Source organism: Danio rerio, chromosome 5 (assembly GCF_049306965.1).
Source record: "Danio rerio strain Tuebingen ecotype United States chromosome 5, GRCz12tu, whole genome shotgun sequence".
Taxonomy (NCBI): domain Eukaryota; kingdom Metazoa; phylum Chordata; class Actinopteri; order Cypriniformes; family Danionidae; genus Danio; species Danio rerio.
In genome coordinates, this window is record NC_133180.1 from 38,638,977 (window position 1) to 38,662,883 (window position 23,907).

General features: G+C 37.4%; 2 protein-coding genes and 1 long non-coding RNA gene across 15 annotated transcripts in view; 2 read left to right on the forward strand and 1 right to left on the reverse strand.

Annotated features, from left to right (window-relative positions):
• Positions 1–3,233, forward strand: part of cdc42ep2 (CDC42 effector protein (Rho GTPase binding) 2) — a 26,593-nt gene extending 23,360 nt beyond the window's left edge. For 2 of the 4 annotated variants that reach the window (XR_012405868.1, XM_073950327.1), the window contains exon 4: positions 3,168–3,228. The gene's annotated coding sequence lies outside the window, so the exon portion shown is untranslated. Of the gene's footprint in view, positions 1–3,167 lie in introns of all 4 variants that reach the window. The other 2 variants (XM_073950329.1, XM_073950328.1) reach the window with 2 other exon arrangements.
• On the reverse strand, positions 2,025–8,861 carry LOC141385560 (uncharacterized). 2 transcript variants are annotated; one of them, XR_012406171.1, is made up of 3 exons: positions 8,476–8,861; positions 8,074–8,137; positions 2,025–4,993 (listed from the first exon to the last, which is right to left on the reverse strand). It is a non-coding gene; the product is annotated as an uncharacterized lncRNA (long non-coding RNA). The 2 variants fall into 2 exon arrangements; XR_012406172.1 differs by having other exon boundaries at positions 3,641–5,918; positions 8,476–8,563.
• dpf2 (double PHD fingers 2) lies at positions 8,614–23,876 on the forward strand. Of its 9 annotated transcripts, none has more exons than XM_073950255.1 (12): positions 8,614–8,665; positions 11,232–11,392; positions 13,401–13,508; positions 13,631–13,846; positions 13,943–14,035; positions 14,957–15,038; positions 15,589–15,630; positions 18,007–18,144; positions 18,505–18,636; positions 18,735–18,847; positions 19,854–19,935; positions 21,204–23,876. In XM_073950255.1, exons 4-12 carry the CDS (start codon positions 13,637–13,639, stop codon positions 21,284–21,286), a joined length of 975 nt encoding a protein of 324 aa, XP_073806356.1. In that variant the 5' UTR covers positions 8,614–8,665; positions 11,232–11,392; positions 13,401–13,508; positions 13,631–13,636; the 3' UTR covers positions 21,287–23,876.
• Positions 23,877–23,907: the final 31 nt, after the last annotated feature.

Genomic DNA, 23,907 nt, shown 5'->3' on the forward strand with positions numbered 1-23,907 from the left:
AATTTAAAAATCTAATTTGTACAATTTAGTTTGATTTGCTTATCACCCAATGACGGTTGGGGTTAGGGGTGGGGTTGGGTGCCACACCTCCTTTTTAAACTCGTAGAAATTAGTACGAATTAGCCACTAAACTGATAAAACGTAAAATACTTGCATTTCCTCGTGAGATTAGGCTGGCTTAGTCCCTTTATTCACCAGGGGTCGCCACAGCGGATTGAACCGCCAACTTATCCAGCATATGTTTAACACAGCGGACGCCCTTCCAGTTGCCACCCAGTACTGGGAAACATCCATTCACCCTCATTCACACACATACACTATGGCCAATTTAGTTTATTTAATTCACCTATAGTGCATGTGTTTAGACTTTGAGAGAAACCAAAGCACCCTGAGGAAATCCACATGAATATGGGGAGAACATGCAAACTCCACACGGAAATGCCAACTGACCCAGCCGAGGCTTGAACCAGCGACCTTCTTGCTGTGAGGGGACAGTGCTAACCACTGAGCCATCATGCCTACGACACTATTTATTACAGTTTATTAGTTCATTATAGTCCATACTACAGTATGCTGGAGCATTCATTAACTAAGAGTAGCAATAATATGTACAGTAAAAAACACTAGTATGGTTCAAAAACACTAATATTTACTATACATTACAATAATATACAGCTGAAGTCAGAATTATTAGCCCCCTTTTTATTTTTTGTGCCAATTTCTGTTTAACAGAGAGATTTTTTTCAACACATTTCTAATCATAATAGTTTTAATAACTCATTTCTAATAGCTGATTTGTTTTATCTTTGCCATGATGACAGTAAATAATATTTTACTAGATATTTTTCAAGACACTTCTATACAGCTTAAAGTGACATTTAAAGGCTTAACTAGGTTAATTAGGTTAACTAGGCAGGTTAGGATAATTAGGCAAGTTATTGTATAACGATGGTTTGTTCTTTAGACTATCAAAAAAATATCTTAAAGGGGCTAAAAATTTTTACCTTAAAATGTTTTTTTTTTTTTTATTAAAAAACTGCTTTTATTCTAGCCAAAAATAAAACAAATAAGACTATCTCCAGAAGAAACAATATTATCAGACATACTGTGAAAATATCTTTGGTCATTTGGGAAATATTTTATAACGAAAACAAAATCCTAAGGGGGGCTAATATGTCTGACTTCAACTGTATATATTTTTTATCATGTGGATATGCTAATGTGTAAAAATTTCAATCCCCAGTGAATGCAATGGATGGATAATCAGAATAAACAGAGTAGTTTTCCTTTATTTTATTTTTCATTTAGGTATTTACTTTTATGTTTTTATATTTTGTTTGTTTCTCCAGCATACAGAAGCCAACTGTATTATTGCAGCCAATAATTAATATATCAGTAAGGCTTTTATGATTTAACATCAAACTGCATTAACATTACCCAATAGTTAAAAGAATAAAAAATTTTAACTCATTAATAATTCTTAACCCTTATGTTGTTTCAATCCCCTGAGACATTCCTTCATAATCTAAAATCAAATGAATATGTTTTAGATGAAATCCAACAGCTTTCAGACACTAATGATCACATACAAAGCTCCATGAACATTTACTTCTTGTGCAAACGACAAAAAAATGTGTAGCTTCAAATGGTTACAGTTGAACCACTGAAGTGATCTGGAATATTTTGACAAAGTTTTTGGTCTTTTTTCTGGATTTTGAATGTTGTTGCTGTCTATGGAGGATGAGAGAGCTCTTGGGTTTCTTCTAAAATATCTTTATTGGCGTTCTGAAGATAAACAAAGGTGATCTCAGGGGTTTGGAATGATGATGAGCTTTCAATTTTATTGTCATAGAGAATTTTCTTTTTGTTTTCCCAGAGATGGGTTGCGGCTGGAAGGGCATCTGCTGCGTAAAAACTTGCTGGATAAGTTGGCGGTTCATTCTGCTGTGACGACCCCAGATTAATAAAGGGACTAAGCCGACAAGAAAATGAATGAATGAATGAATTTTCTTTTCTTTTTTTTTCCAGGTGAACTAATCCTTTCCGAGTAACAGCATTTTTAGTTTCAAGCTTACATAAATATATGCATACTATATATATATTTTAGAATAAACGCTATTACAAACTGAAAATTGAAATTAAAATTACAAAATTCATTTAAACATTAACCATAAAATCATTTAGCACAACATTAGACTCCGAACCCCTGAAAAATCCCAGTGTACTTTGTGCCATTTGACTAGGATTTACCATGCTTTTACCCTGTCCAACGCTGGAAAAAACAATATTCATTAGATTTACTTTTTTTAAATTTTATTTTTTTTAATATTATTATTACAGTAAGTGTTTGTAACAATTGTATGGGCTGATTGTAAACAAACAATTTAGGATGGACATCACTACAGTTCATTTGTTTAATTTCAGTCCATATAAATCGTTTGCAAACACTTACCTTAAAAAAAGATAGTAAATCCAATGAATCATTTTTCTGTGCATTTCAATGCAACACAACTCTCTATAGCTGAAATTATTGTGGGTGTTAACAAAGAGCAGAACTGCAGGTCAGTGCATGAATGACTTGTTTTACTGCACTTACCTGTGACACATTTTTTTTTTCATCACAAGTCTTAGCACGCAGGTCTCTATTAAATGTAACCGTTCTGAATACAAGCAATGTCTTGAATTTGCAATTTTGAGCCTACCTTGTGATTGAGAGCCAGGCTTGTGGTTTTGATTGGTTGCTTATGTGTGTGTATTTGTGTTCACTGGTTTTAGTGGTTTACAAGGACATCATTTTAATGCATGATGACTTGAATATGACCAAGTTGTTTGTACTTAAAATGGTTTAAGAGGACATGTCTTGTGTCCTTGTAATACAAAACACTTAAAAATTATAATTAACATGGTCTTATCACATTTAAATGTTGGGTTTAGCCGTTGGGGTAGGCTAATAAGCGGTTTTACTGTTTAAAATACATTCTTCAATGGAGACTCTTGTAAACCACCAATACTAACGTGTGTGTGTGTGTGTGTGTGTGTGTGTGTGTGTGTGTGTGTGTGTGTGTGTGTGTGTGTGTGTGTGTAAGCACGCTCAAGGCCCATTAAGAGTTTGAGAGTGTGTCTGTGTACTCTGATTATTTGCAGTAGCTCCTCTATTTTCTGCACAGGCCCTGGGAATCTTTCCAACTGGCTTTATTAACACAGAGCAGCCGAGTCCCTGACCTCACGATCACGATACCATGGGAACAGCAGCGGGACGGAGAGGTGGGAGCCGCTGGAGAGGGCAGGAGGAAGGAAAGGGCTTGAGGGAAGGTGAACCAGGGCCAGGATGAAGGAAAAGATAGTGAAGAACTGCACAAGAGCAGATATATTTGGTATCTGAGGGGAGGCGGTGCACCATTCTTTTATAGACAAAACACATTGTTGCACTTTCATAGTACAGATTAAGACCAGACACTTCATGTGAACTGGATAACAATCAAAATTGGAATGTCTATTTTTGTATTCAGAATTTGGTTAATATTGTGAGGTACAAGGAAAAAACGAATTGTTGTATAATAAAATGTTTCTTTAATCAGGCAAAAACCTTCAGAATAGAGATATAATTCAGGTTTGGTGTGCTGCTGAAGTGGAGATTTATGGTCCAAAATATATTTATTGGGTTTTATTTGAACTACAGAACGAAATACATCAAATAAAACTAAAAGACAAATGGTTAAAATGTGAAAATAAATACGAAGAGTTTAGATGCAAAAACCTCTAAATGCCATCTAAAATTTTCTTCTAAAAGGAGTATTTTTATCAGTCTCCTGTGTGTATGTTTAGTAATATCCCTTTTATGGCAAAGAATAAGTCATTTTCCTGTTCTGTAAAGTAAAATATCTCAACCTAAACAAAGAAGCCTAAAAAAAAAAAAACATATATTCGATGGAAACTTCAGATGGCACTTTGAGGTTTTCGCATCTGAACTCTTCATTTGTAAATAAATTACATAAAATCAAATAATAACAGTACATAATTAAACAATAAACTAATAATAACAATATTCAGTGCTTTTTTGTAAATTGCATTTCACAGCTTTCCAGTGTTACTGGTTAAATCAATGTGTTACTTAGTGCTGAAACAATACAGGAAGACACCAACAAGGGTTTGAAAGCTCAAACATCAAAAATGTTGCATGGTCCACCTGGTTGAGTACGTGTCGAAAGGGGGTCCATATTTTATAATAATCTTGTAATTTGCCTTTAACAGTGTATGTCAGCTTCTCCAGGGCAAGATTGCTAGTCATTTCTTTAATCCAATGGCTACAGGATGACCTTTGAGTTTTTTTTTCCAATTTAAAGCAATAACACGCTTCACTTGGAGTAAACTCAAATCTAATAGTTTGTGTTTGCTTGTGTTCAGATCCAGATTTACAGGGTATTTATGAAATAAACATAATTTGAGAACCAAATGTATATTTTCTTCAGTTAATTTTATTCCAGGACAGATGAACATTTCAAAGTTTATTTGTAGGTTTCTTCACATTAATCACAGCCAGAATCTCAACAGATTTTTCCACCTATAACGTCTCTTCTTGAAAGGTTGAGGTCTTTACAATCAACTTAAATGCAGAGTCTCAGACAAAAGGAAATTGTCAAAACTACATGAGCTGCATTGTAATAGTAATTGTTATAAATCTTAATAGAGATTAAAAATTCAGTCTCAGAATGTTTCATTGGGTGCTGTTTTTTTGGAATCGGTCATTTCTGAGCAACCAAAAATACTTAATTTACTAATGTCCTTCTATTGTGCGAGTCTGTCAGAACTGAAAGATCTTAACAACTTCAGCAATGTGAAATAGTTCCAGGTGAAATAGAATTTTAATTAAAGAGTTTTCATTTAGTGATCAGTTTCACAAATGGCTTACTACTCACTGTAAACAAATGGCTGGAAAGGAGCAGCTGAAACGCCAAACTGTCAAACTGACGTCATCAGAGCTGGAATGCCATTCCTGAGTGGAAGCACATTCTCTAATTTTAGTCCTTTATCAGGTGAGGAATCAGATATGGTAACTTCATTTACATTGATTACAAGCTTTGTGTAAAGGTGCTGCATGTACATTTTTACTGTTCCATATAAAAACAGCATAATATGATAGCAGTTATTTAAGAAACATGCAAATTTAACATACTTGTTTATTTGAAAAAACAATGCTAAAGTTATTCTCTTTTGAAACTGTTCAGTGTCAGAATGTCTGTCTTTGTTTTGATCTGTGTAACCACAGCCAGTTTACCCAATTATGCTTTGGTTCCCTAGGTGCTTACCCCAATACTCAAACCTCTTACATTCACCCTTTTAAACTGCACCTTTAAGTTATAAAAGTTTAAAAATCTTGTAATACGCTACAATAACACACAATAGTATTTCAATGACTGAAGATTGCGAAGACAAACTTTTTTTTTTCCTTCCTGTGGATTTGTTGTTGATTTAAATTCAGTATGAGAACTGCAATATGTTCTAAAGAAGTTTACCTTAACCTCCTCCGTACACATATGAAACTTTCTCACCAGCATATGTTGCTTTACTTGTTAAAAAAGTTATTACTGTTGTGTTTACAGTTATTATCTAATATAAACCAGGCTTTAATCACTGTTTTTAGATTCAGGTGCCAGTTGGAAACATCATTGGAAGTTTTAGAAGAAGTTCTGCTGATTTCAACTCAGTTTGTTCAAGCTTCAGTTTTAAAAGACACATTAATCATGGCTGCACACCAGAACAAACAGTGTTTAGAAGGATTGTGTATGTTTTTCTCTCTTGCTTCATCTGAAGGGGAAATATAGGTCTCATGTCAAGAACTGGCTCTAATGTGTTACTTGCTCTATCCTCACTCCCATATTAACAGAATGCAACAGATAATAACCACCCAGGAGCAGCTTCTGCAAACACACACACACACACACACACACACACACACACACACACACACACACACACACACACACACACACACATTTCCATGGAATATTCTGAAAGTGCTCTGAGGAAGGGAGGATACTGAAAAGTATTTAAAGTGTGCTCTGTAACTTCACTGCTGCCTTTGTGAGTGTGTCAAAGGCTTTGCTCTGTGTGTGTGACTACCATTCACAACCTGTCAGTTGTTACAGAGAAAGACGAATAAAGGAGGGAAAGCAAAGGGAAAAGACCAGAACAGATGAAGAGGGTTGGAGAACTTGAATAAAGGCTGTTTGTTGTGTTATAGCCTACCCTCACCGGCCACTTTATTAGGTACACCTAACTAGTATCGGGTTGGACCCGTTTTGCCTTCAGGACTGGCTTAATCTCTCGTGACATAGATTCCACAAGGTACTGTAAATATTCCTCAGAGATTTTGGTCCATATTGACATGATAGCTTCACACAGTTGCCGCCGGCTACATATTCATGATGCAAATCTCCCGTTCCACCACATCCCAAAGGTGCTCTATTGAATTGAGTTCTGGTGACTGTGGAGGCCATTTGAGTACAGTGAAGTCATTGTCATGTTCAAGAAACCAGTCTGAGATGATTCGCACTTTATGACATGGCACCTTATCCTGCTGGAAGTAGCCATCAGAAAATTGGTACACTGTGGTCATAAAGCGATGGACATGGTCAGCAACAATGCTCAGGTAGGCTGTGGCGTTGACATGATGCTCAGTTGGTACTAATGAACCCAAAGTGTTCCAAGAAAATATCCCCCACACCATTAAACCACCACCATCAGCCTGAACTGTTGATACAAGGCAGGATGAATCCATGATTTCATGTTGTTGATGGCAAATTCTGACCCAACCATTCGAATGTCGCAGCACAGTTCAATAGTATCTGGATGCAGCCTTTATGATGCAAGCTGAGACTGCATCACTCAGCGATGCAATGTCAGACACAATGCACTCAAATGGAGCTAGTGACGTCACTGTGACAGTAGGGTTAGGGGTGGGGTTAGGTGAGCCCATTAAAAAGCATTGGATGCAGCCCAGATTGCACTGCACCAGGTCTGCAGCCAGACCCATCTCGCACAATTTGAGATTTATCAGACCAGGCAACGTTTTTCCAATCTTCTATTGTCCAATTTTGGGGAGCCTGCTGTAGGCTGCTGCTGTTTTTTGTAACCTCCTGTTCTTAGCCAACAAGAGTGGCATGCAGTGTGGTCTTCTGCTGCTGTAGCCCGTTCACCTCAATTTTTGACGTGTTGTGCATTCAGAGAAGATTCTCTTCTACATACCTCAGTTGTAACGAGTGGTTATTTGAGTTACAGTTGCCTTTCTATTAGCAGAAACCAGTCTGGCCATTCTCCTCTGACCGCTGGCATCAACAAGGCATTTGCGCCCACAGATCTGCTGCTCACTGGATATTTTCTTTTTTTTTACCATTCTCTGTAAACCCTAGAGACGGTTTTGCGTGAAAACCTCAATAGATCAGCAGCTTCTGAAATACTCAGACGATCCCGTCTGGCACCAACAACCATGCCACGTTCAAAGTCACTTAAATCATCTTTCTTCCCTATTCTGATGCTCTGTTTGAACTGCAGCAGATCGTCTTGACCATGTCTGCATGCCTAAATGGACTGAGTTACTGCCATCTGATTGGCTGATTAGAAATTTGATTTAACGAGCAGTTAGACAGGTTTACCTAATAAAGTGTATATACTTTCTTTCTATTTGTGGTAAGTCGATATAAACAATGGACAGAAATAGTTTCTTCACATGTAAAACCTATACTTGGCATTTTTGGCTGGGTTCAACGAACAACTGACATGACATTACACAAGGGATGACCAGACTGTGTTCATAACAGCCCTTTTTATGTTTTCCAGAGCTTTTCACCACTCCACATAAAAACTGAAGGCAGCTGCTGGAGATCCCACAACAGCCTTTCTATTTTTAGAACTACATAATTTCATTACAGAGGGAAACAGGGGTTGGAATTTGCTCGAACTGCTGAATACAGACTACTCTTGTGTTGTCTGCCCTGTGACAATTATGCATGGATAGATTTAAACTAAACTCAGTCATTGCCTAATACTATTGTGTGACCTCTAAGCATAAAATACCTGATACGTCATATTGGTTTCGTCAGGTTGTCCTCTAGTGCCACCTCCTGTCCATTCATGGACACTGCAACAACAAAAGAGGGAATAGCTCGGGTGAGCGGTTATGATTATAATTTCTATTGCCATTCTCAAAGTTGAGAAAACAATTCATAATGTTAATTAAGATATTTGGTGGTCCAAGTACCAAAAGGAGAGAGAAACCTTTTGTATTTGTGCTGATTTCCTTCTTTTTACAATTATTATTCTTTTTATGTACCTTAAAGGTGTCAAAAAAGTCAAAATAATTTCTTTAATTTTTTTAAAAGCAAAAGTCCATGGTTTAAGATACATTTATTTTATTTTTTAACTTTTATTTCCAAATTTACCAATATTTTAAGAAAACTGAGAAACATTGTAACTTACCGTGGTCTCTAGATTTGAACCGATTTGAACATAAAATATTTGTCTTCACGCTCCCTCCTCCTCTCCCTCTCCTGAACGCCCGTGACCCGTGACCTTCCTCTAAGGTTCTTCCTTCTGCGCACGCGCATAACGCCCACTGTGAGCCCAGTAGAGCCAAGATGGCGGCGGTGGTGGAGAATGTTGTCAAGCTGTGAGTATTTTTCGTCCTTATTTGGATACATAAGAGATTCCAATGTTCAGATTTAATATCTAACTTTGATGTACTAATACAAAGTGACAGGCTTTTATGTTACTCGCTTAAAGACATCTAAAGACACGTGTTTGACAAGGTTATTTGAGATCTGAGTAAGTTAGCTGTACTAGCAGCTGCTGTGTCCCGCTGGTATGAATGTCTCGCATAGCTTCCGTCTTTCTGTATGACTAGGGAACAAAGCATGTAGGAAGCGTTTCTGTCCCCTTTATCGGTTGGTGTGTAAACGTATCGCAGAAGCCATGTTGAGGTGCTTAAAGTGTTGTTTTAGTTGTTTATTAACTTAGTGATGTTGGTTATTCTGGTCGTCAATCGTGGCAGTACCAGCTGTCAGTTTTATTGAGTTGTAGTTCAGATGTGTGGATCTGGCCCATGACACTTATTTTAGAGCAGGTTGCGTTTACCCGACGCAGTTCTTACTGTAACGTTAGTAGTTTGTTCTGCCAGAAACACATTTGAAGTACACATATGGTCTAACTTTGTCAACTTGCCTAGTTTGTTTTATCAGGTTTTCCACATCACTGTTTTGAAACCAGGAAGTGCTGTCGTGAAGTTTAATTGTGTAAAATGTGTGTATGACTCTATTTAAACAAAGAATTTCTAAAACAATGAGCGTTAAAGTAAGGCTAGTGAAATGGTGATTTATTAACTTTAAACTGTTTTTGACCAGAGTTTGAGAAGCATGGCAGCTCTCTACTTCCTTATTCAACTTCAGCCTTTTTCTAAAAGTTGAGTAAGTTACAAGTCAGCATAATTTCAATGATAATGTATACAACAAGTGAAATGAAGATTTGCACATTAAACATGGTCACTTTTACCCATAGTGTCAAAGCTTACTGTTACCATAACTGGCTGTGAACAATATTGTACTTTGAAAGTCTTTGGCTGACTAGCATCCCTATTTGTTACAAGATCCCTATTTACAATTTGCAAAGGATAGTTTTCTGATAATATAATATTAAAAATAAAACCTGAATGTGTGAATATAAAACCAACTTTCCCTCAATTAGTTTAGCAGTTTCAGTCACTGAATTGGCAACCCTATTTCCTCTTTATTAACATCTGCCATGATAATCTTATCACATGTGCTCAAGCGAAAGGAGTTGCTGTTGGTACTCTATTTAATAAACGCCTCAATACGGTGAGATGTAGTTATACCCAGCAAACAATTTTGTTTAATAAACGTCAAATAGACATCTAAACATAGACAGCTTGGCTAGAACAAGGTTAAACTTGGGCTGTCAGTGAAAATCTAATAGACATCTAAGAATAGCCCAAAACTAGACTAGTCGTCAAATAGACAGATTAGACAGACTTTGTGTAGCCATTCAATTTTGTTTATTTAATGACTAGTCTAGCTTTGACATATTCTTAGATGTCTATTAGATTTTCACTGACAGCCCAAATTTAGTCTTGTTTTTGCCAAAATGACTGTTTAGATGTCTATTAGACAACTTTTAAACATCTTTTAAAAACAATAAAAGCTTGCTGGGGAATGTGATTTATCTTTCTCTCAAACCAGTGAACAGCAACCAAAATCACTCTAAAACATTGGATTAAAGCAATGTTCAATACAAAAATGTTACAAAAATCAAGTTGTAGATTTGCAATAAGACTAAGTTTTCATTTTAGCATTGTATGTGTTAGCATGTCTAGCATTATATATTTAGACCTGCTTGGTGTTGAGGTCTTTGGTTGAAAAGTAAATTGGAAAAGCTAAAATGTACTTCACTCATCACTGTTTACATTTCTGCATTTATAGCGACTTTTACATGGTCTCTAATCCAATATGGAGCATGTAAAAAGGGAGTAACTTGCTTCTCTGGAATGAATCAGTGTTCATTGATATTTACATTGGGTCACTAAAGTACTGGACGTTAACATTTCATTTAGTTCTGTTCATTCAAGGTAGATCTTAATAGCAGGTGTTAACATGGTTTTAGTTGCTGGTTGGTGGAATGCGAATCCCCATTGAGCGAGTGTCTTTGAAGCTGCAGCTCTGGGTTTGGCGTCTTGGAGGCGGTCGATCATCTTAAGGCTGTTTTGTTGTCTGGGCTGTAAACCCCTTGCAGCTCTTGCTTCTAACACAGCAAAGCTTTAAGCTTTTGTTTCATCCTCTGTGACATCAACGCCCGTCTGTGCTCTAATCTCCCGGGCTTTAGCTCGCCTGTGCTCTCGCCGGGGCTCTTAGTGGTTGCCGGGGCGACAGGCGGCAGCAGCACCTGCTAAGTGGCTGGAGTGAGAGAGTTACAATGACTGGGCTTTATGCCCGCAAGACCTCCTGCTGCACACACACATACACACACACATACACACACACAGAGGGTAAGCTGAACAGGGCTGAGCTGGTTTCAGGGCACCACTGTGGGTAGGGTGTGTGTTGACAAACTATCACAGAAGATGGCTGCGCTAGAGTCTGTGTGAGTTTCAGAAAGCACCTCTTGTTGGGTTTTGAATTGATTCAGGGTGCTTTGCTTATTGTGAGCCTCTGTTTTTCTGTCTGTAGGCTGGGTGAGCAGTATTACAGGGATGCTCTGGAGCAGTGTCACAACTATAATGCCCGTCTGTGTGCAGAGAGGAGCGTGAGGATGCCCTTCCTCGACTCTCAGACCGGTGTCGCCCAGAGCAACTGCTACTTCTGGATGGAGAAACGACACAGAGGACCAGGTAGGGCAAACTCTCAAACAGCGTTTCATTTATTGTGCAGTCAAGATATGATATAAATAAATAAATAAATACATATAAATAAAGCGTCATGGTGGCACAGTGGGATACACGATCGCCTCACAGCAAGAAGGTCGCTGGTTCGAGCCCCAGCTGGGTCAGTTGGTGTTTCTGTGTGGATTTTGAATGTTCTCCCCGCATTCAAGTGGTTTCCTCCAGGTGCTTCGGTTTCCCCCTCAGTCCAAAGACATGCGCTATAAGTCAATTGGGTAAGCTAAATTGTTCTTAGTGTATGTATGTAAATGAGAGTGTATGGGTGTTTCAAAGTGATGGGTTGCAGCTGGAAGAGCATCCGCTGTGTAAAACATATGCTGAATAAGTTGGCAGTTCTTTCCACGGTGGCAACCCCAGATTAATAAAGGGACTAAGCCGAAAAGAAAATGAATGAATGAATATAAATAAATAAATATGCTTGCTTACAAACTAAAAAATAAACATACACAAGTACAGTAAGTGGTAAGAACACAGCATTTGATCATAGTATTGTATTCGTTTGCATGACAATTATAATTTGCCATTGTTTTTATTTATGTAACGCTTAGATTACTGTAAAGCAAACAACCTTCCAGTATTAAATATAAAAAACAGAATTGGTTTATGTTAGAATTACATTTCAATTTCTATTATAAACTCCTTCTTCAGTATGACTTTAACAGACTGAACAAACTGGAAATGAAGATTTCAACATTACAAAAAGTGGAACCCAAGAGCTACACTGACTTTTTTGCAGTCACACAAGACTTTTATAGTCCAGACTAAAGCTGTTACAAACTTATCAAAATGTGTCTTGATTTGATCTTTTTTAAGTAGTTTACTTTATTTTTTAAAAACTAAACTATTTGATACAAAAACAATGAAATCTCTTGCTTGTTGACATAAATATTGAAATCATTGGAGGAAGAACTCTTAGTTCAGTCAATAGATTAGTAATAAAGTAAGAACTCAGAAACAATTATACAAATATATTTAAGACATCAAAATAATAATATTTAAAGTGTGCTTCAGTAATATCTGATTTGCAGTAGATTGCAGTAGCATTTTGACATGATTTTTGTGGCATTTCTTTTATTGTTCATTGAAGTATGATAAAGACTCCTGTACATCAAGCGAAATCAAAGAACGAGCTGAAGTGACAATTTCGAACAAAATAATGAAATGAAGTTTGTTTTGAATTCATTTCGGCAGTTGGGCAGTTTTCACCAAAGCAATCTTATGGGGTATTAGTTTTGTCTCCTAAACACCTTTGAACTTTTATTGACGATTACTACCTGATGATTATACAATCAGTGGGTGTGCTCTGGAACTCCAATGCCTTTGATGTGCAATATTCATTTATTCATTTATTATTCTTCTCTCCCAGATTAGTTTGTTGATTGGAGAAAAGTATTCAAAACAACAACACTAGCAACATGAATACACTGAAGAGTTTAGTAGGAGAGTTGGTACCGATGTTTTAGTACCTATTCAATTTAAATAATTTTGAAAACTTGATGAAGGTCACACACTGGACAAGAAGCCCACCTTATCATGTCTTTTCTATGAGTTTTCACACACCGGAAGCACAATTTATTGTCTGTCAAAGCAATTAAAAAAAACTGTGTAAAGATATGATGTGCCACAGGGGTGCTTGTCATGGAGATGCCTGTTTACCGGATGTTTATAAAACTGTTCTTTTCTCTCAACCGCTTTAATTGTTGTGTTTAGGGGGTAGAGGCGAGCAGGGAGACACACCTACAGCCTTGCAAACAGTAGCTCAGGGGTGTTTGAAATCATTATAACATCACACTGGGATTTCAAACTCGATTGCAGAATGAAAAGAACTTATTTTGAAATATACCAAGGCCTTCAGATGTAAAAAAAAAAAGTTAAAATTATTAGGTCAGTTCATTAACAACATGTAGTTCAATGAAAGGATATAGTTTTCATCTTTATTGTGTCTTCCTTCCCAAAGGTGTTGCTCCAGGTCAGCTGTACACATATCCAGCACGGCGCTGGAGAAAGAAGAGGAGAGCCCACCCTCCAGATGACCCTCGTCTGTCCTTCCCATCTCTAAAGACCGGTATGCAGACACTACACTTACTTCACTGATTGTTAGGAAGAGTAAAGAGAGGCTTTGTGTGATTGTGTTTATAAACACATGTTCTGAGTGTTTTGATGACATTTCTGTCCATCTCTGTGCAGTTGCCAATGGATGTGAATGTGCGTGTGTATGTTTCAGAGCTGGATCTGGGGATTAAGAAGGATGTTTTCTCCAGTGATGGTAGCAGCTTAGAGGCCCTTTTGAAAGGAGAGCCAGTGGATAAAAGATCTGGATTGGAGCTTCGCACGACAGAAGAGGAGCCCAGCTCTACTGAGTTCTCTACCGGGGGACTCAACTCTAGCAGCAGGGTCCGAAAGGTACTGAGAACACTTATGTTGATTTGGATTGGAGGAGTTCTACTTCTTTTTTTAATATAGACATCACCTTCTTTTAATTTCTTTCTTTGTGTGTAGAGAATTTTGGAACCAGATGATTTTCTTGATGATCTAGATGATGAAGATTATGAGGAAGATACTCCAAAGAAACGTGGAAAAGGCAAAGGAAAGGTGAGATCTCGTCAATTTTCCTTCTTGAACAGATAGAGGACTTAAGAGGATGTTTTGTCACAGCTGCCAAATGCCAGTGAATTTACTGGCCCACATTTCTTAACAGCCTTGGTTTGCTGAAAAAAGCAAAACAAATGAAGCAAACATATGTCATTTTAATTATTATGTGTGCCAGACAGAATCTGCAGACTTTATTGCTAATCCTGTGCTGAGTTTGTTGAAAACTCTGTGTAGTTATGCAGAATAATTTTAGCAGCTGAAAACATAAATAAAGCAAGAAGTATGAAAAACAGAATCTAGTATACACAAAATTACAAAAGTTGAATGATGTTTGAATATTTTCTGTGGATTTCTGTGGGCACAGTGTGGGCTTAATTTTTTTATATAATAATAATAATAATAATAATAATTATTATTATTATTATCAAGACATGACCAGGTTGAACATACGAGATATAGAATCGGACCCTCAAGATATTACAGAACGTTTTAATTCAGGAAATATTTTAGGTGAAATGTTTAAAAAGGTGCCTTTTAAAGCAATTTTAGGATATTTATCTTTAATCAAACTAAACGATTGTATACGACTCGTTTCAGAGTTGTTCCTATTTAAATGTTTCTTGTACAATGTATGTTAAGAAACTGATATGATTGTTTGTTATAAATTGTATATTTTGTATAGGTTTTGCCATGAATATAGCCAATGCTGCTGATATGTCATTAAAATATGAATAAATAATAATAATAATAATTATTATTATATGCCACATTCTAGGGCATTGTTGAATTAATCGGAATAAAACTGGGCAACTGGTATTTTTTGTTTGGCAAGTGTTATTTTTAGGCCATGTTTACATGCATAATCTTCTCAATGAAACACTTCGAAAAGTTTAATTTATGATGAATGTTATGGTTTGACAGGGACGTGGTGTCAGCAGTGCTCGCAAGAAGTTGGAAGCAGCAGCTGCTTTGGAAGATCGGGACAGACCGTACGCTTGTGACAGTGAGTCATATACGGCATTTAAGGAAACCACATGACTCAGCCGCTGACCTCTCAGTGATCTCATCTGGAGACTTTTTTTTGCTATAAAAAGGCTGAGCTATACTGTAATCTCTGTCACTTTTTTTCAGCATAGTTGTCATATTGAGCTTCAAAGCAAGAAAGCTTGCTTGATAATAGCAAAGATTATCATTTGCTCAGGTTGTCTTTAATTTGACATGCTGAACTTAAGAATTATTTCAAAATCAGCACTTTCTTGTTTATTTATAAAAGTCAGAAGTATAAAAACATGACAAATACAGATTTTTATTGAAAACACTTACAACAGCCTACTCTTTTATTCTGTACGTTTTGGTTTTACCAGAGGATGGTTTATATTGGTCTAATCGGTTTTAGGTTTTGTGTTGTTTTGTATTCTCTGCACTCGTCTCTACCCTTAAATGTGTCATGATACGGTGATGCAGGTGTTCTTTAAGTTTATTTCTCCTGATTCCTGTTGTCAGTCTGTGAGTCTTTCTGTCTCTTTCTCTCTCTTTTTCTTTCTCTCTTTCAGACACTTTCAAACAAAAGCATATTTCAAAATCTTCTGAAAGAGGTACATTGCTCTCTGTCTCTCACTATCTCTCGGTCTAGTCTTCCCTTGCCTCCTTCTCTTTGTCTTCTCCTTTCCCACCCGCCCATACCTTCGTGTTTCTTCTTTGTTATTTTGTATGCATTGCAAATTTGATTTGTGCTTGACAAGAACTGAATTTACATTTGAAATGAGGGGTTAATGATGGTAAAATATTTCTGCAAGAAGAATTGCCTGAACAGTGTTAAGTGTGACAGCAGCTTCAGGGGAAGACATTTGTTTCCACAGAATTCATTTTTCCCCCTTTCCCAAACAAGCTGTCTGCCTCCAGGCCATGCGAAATGTTTAGACACGTTCAAGCGGGTTGTTGGTGGCAGCATGAATCAATACAAACTCCCTGAGTTTGCTTTTCATAATGAGCTGATTGAAAAGCACTTTTTTTCTATTTTCAATGACTCTTTTACTAACAATTTACTCGCATGCATTTTAGATTCGCCATCTGTAGGGCAATGAAAAACTAAACTGCTGTACACCCATAAATATTTTCTAAAAGTCTGCAGTTTAACAGTACCATTTGAAATATTGTTGCATTTCAAAGTAACTGATTTCTGTTGTAATATACTTTTAAATGTAATTTAATTTGTTTAATTATAACTTTTAAAGGTATTTTAAAACCAATTTTTCCTTTGTACATATAGTGTGCAGTTCTATTTAAAACCTGTTTGAAATTTGGTCAAAAATCAAGTGTACAGGCGATTGAGTAATCATCAGAAAAGGTCTGAAGAGGGGAAATTACCTGTAGAAACCTAAATGGCCATTTCTGCCATTTAAAAAAAGCAAACAAACGAAGATACTTAGAAAAATAGCCCACCGTTCATTTGTAACCAAACATTGTTTAAACTACATATTGCTTTTCTATATCTCCCTGCATTATTCTCCTCTATTTGTCCTTCATTACCTGCTTTGTGTTGTTTATTTCTAGTTTGTAAGTTGATGCTTTTAATATTCATACTTCTCTTCAGGTTTCTTTTTTTATTATTTTTGTATTATAGAGCCTTTGCTTTTGAATTGCCAAAGTATTGGTCCACTCCCATTCCTGCAACTGTGTGATCCTCACTCTTTTAAAGGCATGGTTCACTCAAAAGTGAAAATGATGTCATCATGCACTCAACAAGCTGTTCCAACCAAAAGACTTTAGAGAAGGGGTGTCCAAACTTGGTCCTGGAGGGCTGAACACACCTGCCAGGAAGTTTCTATTATAGACCATTTCAATTGGGTCATGTATTTGGCCCATGAACATTTCCTGTATGTTCTCAAACTATTTTATAACTGTAACAAGAGGCAATTCAATCATAACTTCATGTTAAAACAGCTATCATAGCATTATCTATCAATATGTGAATGTTGATGTGTCTCATGTGTCTCTTTTTGGATTCTCGGAAGCTATAGAAATAAAAAAACACAAAACAGGAAATATGTTGGGACCATTGTTTTTGTTAACATCCCTCAAAATGGTCTATATCTAGTAAGAGATTGATTAGCTGGTTCAGGTGTGTTTGATCAGGGTTGGAGCTAAACTCTCCAGGACACCGGCCCTCTAGGACCAAGTTTGGACACCCCTGCTTTAGAGAGTTAACCCTAAAGCTGCAGTCACACTGGACTTTTCTCCCCATAGACTTCCATTCATACGCACGCGAATGTGCATCATATGCATCGGAAACACAAGCTTGTGTGTCAAGTTTCGCAGATCGCTGCATTGTAAAGTTCAAGCTTGGTGAACTTAGACCTGTGAGACCAATCGAGGATCAAAACATGACCTCTCTGTACAGAAATTTAAAATATTGACCAATTTCTCACTTTTTTAAATGTCTAATCATCTTGTTTAATCCTGCCCCTTTTCGCAGCGCCGTACGACAGAATTTTGCAAGTGTAAACTCGTGTGACTGCAGCTAGATAGAAGTTATCTAACATAATTACCAAGCTACTCTTGTCCTTACAATAAAGCTGAATGTAGACCCCAGCCAGCCAGAATTTGGCACCATTTAATTCCACAGAATAAGGGGGGAAAATTGTTTCTAGTAAGGGTGTTGGAACAACACAGCTTGAGTCAATGACAGAATGTTCATTTTGTAGTGAACTATTTGCACTGTTTAAATGAAACCTCCTCATAAACATGTAAAGAAAGGGAATCCTAGAGGATCAGGAGTGAATGGATGGATTTACGACTTCTCAGTTTTCCAATGGCAAGCATGTGGGCATGAGAAATGAGTGCATGCATGAGAGGAGCGTTTGGTGTGAAGCTGACATGCCCCGTGCTCTTCGGTACAGAGGATGATTCAATGCATATGACCACTGCAGGCACTTATAATCTGTCGTTGTGCTCTGTGTATATGTGTGTAGTCTGTGGAAAGCGCTATAAGAACAGGCCTGGTCTCAGTTATCATTATGCCCACTCTCACTTGGCCGAGGAGGAAGGAGAAGAGAAAGACGAGATGGACATTCGGGAACCAACTCCACCCCGGCAGGACGAACCCAAGAGTAAGCCATTAATCACGCTTGTTGTTGCTGCTGCAAAGACACTTGTAGTCAAATGAAGAGGAGCCATTAAACTTAGTGTCGCTTTGAGTGGCATGAAATATCTTTACCCGATACACTGCCACTGATTGTCTGTAACTAGCTGGCATAGTGTTGTGTACTTAAGTATTGACAATATGGCTTTATTTCAAAGTGTAACTGCCTGCTGCCTTCTAAGGCAGCTTTCTAAATGAAAGCTAATATAGAGTTCACTACATTGAAGCAAGCTAGGTTCTAAAGAGATGTCTTGGGAGTGTTTTGAATTGTTGAATGGTATGGAATATGTTTTTAAGGTGTGTTGGCTGTTCTCTTTCTTTCGGTCAGCTCCTAAAAAAGGCCCAGATGGTCTGGCTCTTCCGAACAACTACTGTGATTTCTGTTTGGGAGATTCCAGCCTGAACCAGAAAACCGGCCAATCAGAGGAGCTTGTGTCCTGCTCAGACTGTGGCCGTTCTGGTATAAACAATACAACAAAAACCCCACACATTATTTAACCTGGTAGTTTTTTTTTGATCTTTCTAAGCATTAATCATTGACCTGCTTTCTGTTTTTAGGTCACCCTTCATGTCTTCAGTTCACTCCTATCATGATGGCTGCTGTGAAAACCTATCGCTGGCAGTGCATTGAGTGCAAGTGCTGTAATATTTGTGGAACATCAGAAAATGATGTGAGTCTGTTTTGCACTCAATTTGCATACAATTTGAATTACAGATATTATCACTAGAGCTGTGTTAAATTCGCTTGAGAAACATAAATTCAAAGCATTTTGGACATTTTCAAAATGCTTTGCTATTCTCTCTTTAATGGGTTCCTAGCAGATTTTTTTTTAACAGGAGATTTAAAGGAGTGCTTCACTAAGTGTCATACTCTGCTTGCATCCATTTCCTTACAAATACCACTTGAACCTAAAATAATAGTTAATGCAATTAGGAAAGGTTTAAGCGAGTTAAGAGTCCATAGTGAGCTGTGTTCGTATTAATGTTGAGACATGAAAGCCAACTCCCTTAACTCGAACATGGCCGAACACAATCTCTCTTCCTCTTTAGCATTTCAGTGTAAGCCTAAAAACTAGCATAGAGAACCATCTTCTGGTTAAAACTAAGCTCAGGATTGATTCGAAAAAGAATCATTCATTCATTCATTTTCTTTTTCGGCTTAGTCCCCTTATTAATTTGGGGTCGCCACAGCGGAATAAACCACCAGCTTATCCAGCATATGATTTACGCACAGGATGCCCTTCCAGCTGCAACCCATCTCTGGGAAACATTCATACACACTCATGCACTACGGACAATTTACCCTACCCTATTTACCTGTACCGCATGTCTTTAGACTGTGGGGGAAACCGGAGCACCCGGAGGAAAACCACGCGAACACAGTGAGAGCATGCAAAAATTCCACACAGAAACGCCAACTGACCCAGCCAAGGCTCGAACCAGCGACCTTCTTGCTGTGAAGCGACAGCACTACCTACTGTGCCACCGCCTCGCACAAAAGAGAATAGTGATGCATTTTTAAAGTCTCAGAACTGTTTTATTTTTTAGACAACACTATAATTATCACAATTAGTAACGAAATGTAAAATCTCCTCAGGGAAAATAGTTCCCTTGTTTCATTAAACAACTTTTACCTGTTATATTATCAATGATGTAATCTTGTATGCTTTGCCACAGGATCAGCTGTTGTTCTGTGATGACTGTGATCGAGGTTACCACATGTACTGCCTCTCTCCCCCAATGTCTGTACCTCCTGAAGGTAAAACAACATTACGGTAGTAGTTCCATAAACAAAAGATATACTCACCGGCCACTTTATTAGGTACACCTTACTAGTACCGTGTTGGACCTCTTTTTTTTAACTTCAGAACTGCCTTAATCCTCTATGGCATAGATTCAACAAGGTTATGGAAATATTCCTCAGAGATTTTGGTCCACACTGACATGATAGCTTCACGCAGTTGCTGCAGATTTATCGGCTGCACATCCATGATGCGAATCTCCCGTTCCACCACATCCCAAAGGTGCTCTATTGGATTGAGATTTGGTGACTGTGGAGGCCATTTGAGTACAGTGAAGTCATTTGGTCATAGAGGGATGGACATGGTCAGCAACAATACTCAGGTAGGCTGAGGCATTAACAGGATGCTCAATTGGTACTAATGGGCCCAAAGCGTGCCAAAGAAATATCCCCTACACCATTACACCACCAGCAGCCTGAACCATCGATACAAGGCAGGATGGATTCATGCTTTTATGTTGTTCATGCCAAATTCTGACTCTACCATCTGAATGTCGCATCAGAATTTGAGACTTATCAGACCAGGCAATGTTTTTCCCAATCTTCTATTGTCCAATTTTGGTGAGCCAGTGCAAACTTTAGCCTCCAGTTCTTAGCTGACAGGAGTGGCAAACAGTGTGGTCTTCTGCTGCTGTAGCCCATCTGCCTCAATTTTTGACATGTTTTGCATTCAGAGATGCTCTTTTGCATACTTCAGTTGTAACAAGTGGTTATTTGAGTTACGGTTGCCTTTCTATCAGCTGAAATCAGTCTGGCCATTCTTTTCTGAACTCTGGCATCAACAAGGCATTTGCACCCACAGAACTGCCGCTCACTGGATAGTTTCTCTTTTTCGGACCATTCTCTGTAAACCCTAGAGATGGTTGTGCGTGAAAATCCCAGTAGATCAGTAGTTTCTGAAATACTCAGACCATCCCGTCTGGCCCCAACTACCATACCACGTTCAAAGTCACTTAAATCACCTTTCTTCCCCATTCTGATGCTCAGTTTGAACTTCAGCAGATCGTCTTGACCATGTCTACATGCCTTACTGTGTAATTGGCTGATTAGAAATTTGTGTTAACGAGCAGTTGGACAGGTGTACCTAATAAAGTGGCCGGTGAGTGTATATTTATTAAGCAAGCTAGGACTGAATAATAAAAAAATTTATAATAATTTGAGTTTTGCTATGCATCTCCATTTAGTGCAAAACATTCTAAGATATATCAATATTGTATGCTTTACAGGAAGTTGGAGTTGTCATCTGTGTTTGGCCCTCTTGAAAGAGAAAGCCTCCATATTCCAGAAGCAGAATGCGCCGCCCCTGTGATGGTCCTCTCAGGAAGACAGACCCTCTTTCTCATAGTTCCTTCCAAGATTTGTTTGGTTTAAGCAAACAAAATGGGTCGAACTGAAGTTTTAATGGAAGAGAATAGGGACAAGCACCTCGCAGACACAAATGGAGGCAGAGAAAGAGAGAAGTGAGAAAAACGATGCCCTTCTTCTCTTATTGCTCTCTCTCACATCTCAGCAGGTTTGATCTCAGTATGACTGTTACACAGTTCCAAGTTTCAAACTTCCCTTGCTCTTTGTTTTCAACTATTATTCCTGACAAATAACATAATTCTTCCAAACTTCAAAACCCATCAGACACACTACTGAGCCTTTCAGTAGTACTTACATGGAGGAAGTCGCTATGAGAATATTATGACTCTTTTTGAGTTCCTGCTCATATTAGACCTGATATTTCCACTTGTTTATGCAAACACTGTTTAACAAAGCAAAAAACAAAAAATAACAAAAACAAAAATAAACTCAGCTTATAACCGCCAAAATGAATAATGCATACTCTGCCATATCCAAAATACTCTGTACCGACACTGTGCTTATCACAAAGAGGAATAGTTGAAACCAATCAGCATGCCAATGCTTGTTCATAATAAGCAAAATAGCAAAAGAAAGATGTGTTTTTGTATATTTATATATTTGTATAGCATATAAAGGTGTGTTGTATTTAAGATCTTAAACAATAGAAATGGTTCATTATTATAACGGGAGTTGCTTGGGGAGTCTTTTTGTTTTTCCTAATAATTGCATCTGCTTATGCCACTGAAGCACAGAGTCTAGCAGCCAGTGTGTGAGCTCTTTACTAACTAACGGGTTTGTGGTGCAGGTAAGGGTAGTGGTTTTAAATTATATTTTTATATTGTTTTTATTTTTGCAATTTTAGGGAACACTTAATGTGTTCAGAATTTGTTTAATGTTATGTCAAAGGTGGTTATTCAAGATATCAGGGAACGCAATGAGGAAGAGAAAGCTGAAATAGAAAAACATTACCCAGAAACTGTAATACACTTTAAAAGTTTTTTGAGACGGTTAGAATAATGTATAACAGACCAAACAGAGATCTGTTATGTTGAGTCCTATTCTAAAAGATTAGAAAGAATTATGTAGTGTAAGAAATGTGGACAGAAAAACTTCTCATGCCATAATTACTATGTTTAATCCGATTATGTTGCATTGAATGTATTCAATACATATATCGCATAAACATTTTACTCCTGCACGTTAATTTATCTGATTCAAATTATAGTTTGCGTAGGATAGTAAATACTTCTGACACTCTGAAACGGAAAGCTCTTCCACTAGATTTATTCTCTTAACACATTTATAGAAATGTGTTGGGGGGGGGCATCCCACAATTGGCAAAGAGATGTCAGAATTTGACGTTGAGTATCAAATTCTTGATAAATTCTATTAAATTGATTTCATTGTGGTTTAACTAAAAGAGTTATTTCCTTAAGCTGACATTTCTTTTGGCATCTTATACTCGCAAACCTGTAAGGAGATTTCATGAGAGCATTTTGACTTCCATTGAAGTTCTTAATATCTTGGGATTTCTACTAAAGTATATGTTACACATACAGTTGCCAACAATTGTAGTGAACCAAAGTTTTCACCAAAATTGTCCCCAAACAACACCAATTTATGTCTTAGGACATTTTTGATCAACTTTTTAAAATCAACTTGAAATGTTGACTGCTGTAGTTGTTACAAAATAAGAGTGAGTAAACGATGACAGATTTTGTGTAAGCTACCCTTTTATAAGGATTAAGTAATAGCAGAGGAGATCTTTGTGAACGAATTTAAGTGACCCAGTGCTAAACTCCGTACTAAGCAGATGAGCAAAATTTGCCGGAGCTTAGTTTGTCTTCCTAGAGCAAGCTGAGGCAGATATACAGCCTGCTTCAAATGCTCGCCTATTTCCCTGTCTTCTATTGCCATTTACCTTCACAATCCAGCCAAAACTTCCTTTGTTTAGAGAATAAATCTAGAGCAGTGCATGCAGCTGGCTCTTTCAGCCCTGTTCTTTGTAAATGTATACTGAATGAAGAAATGAATTGACCTGCGTTGGGTTCTGTGTACTCTGTAAGTCTTCAGTTTCAAAATAACCACAGACCTCCATAAAGGTTTAGGCTTCTATCAGATACTGATACATTAATTATTGCTCATGGCATTCATAATATGTACAGGACCTTATCATTGTTTTATTTTTCATTCTCAGTTTAGTTACTGCATGTTTACCTTACATGGTCATTTATACATAATACATAACACATAACACTCACTCTGTTGTATTTTCACAGTAACAGCATAGTAGAGGATTATGGGAAATCTGATAACTTAGCGTTATGGTACAAGCCAACTAACTATTATTAAAATAATTAGCAGTTGTAACCATTTACCTGAATTGTTCCAAAATGACTAGCAAGTGGCCATTCTTTTTTATCTTTTCTTTATTTTCTTTTTTTTAAAGATTGTTTGTTAGGTTGTTTTGGGGGTTTATTCTTGTTTTGGTGTATGGTACAGTTTTTTTTTTTTCCCCCAAGAAAAATAAAAGTCACAAACCATGTATGACATTTTGGTACTGTTCATCACTGCTTGATCACT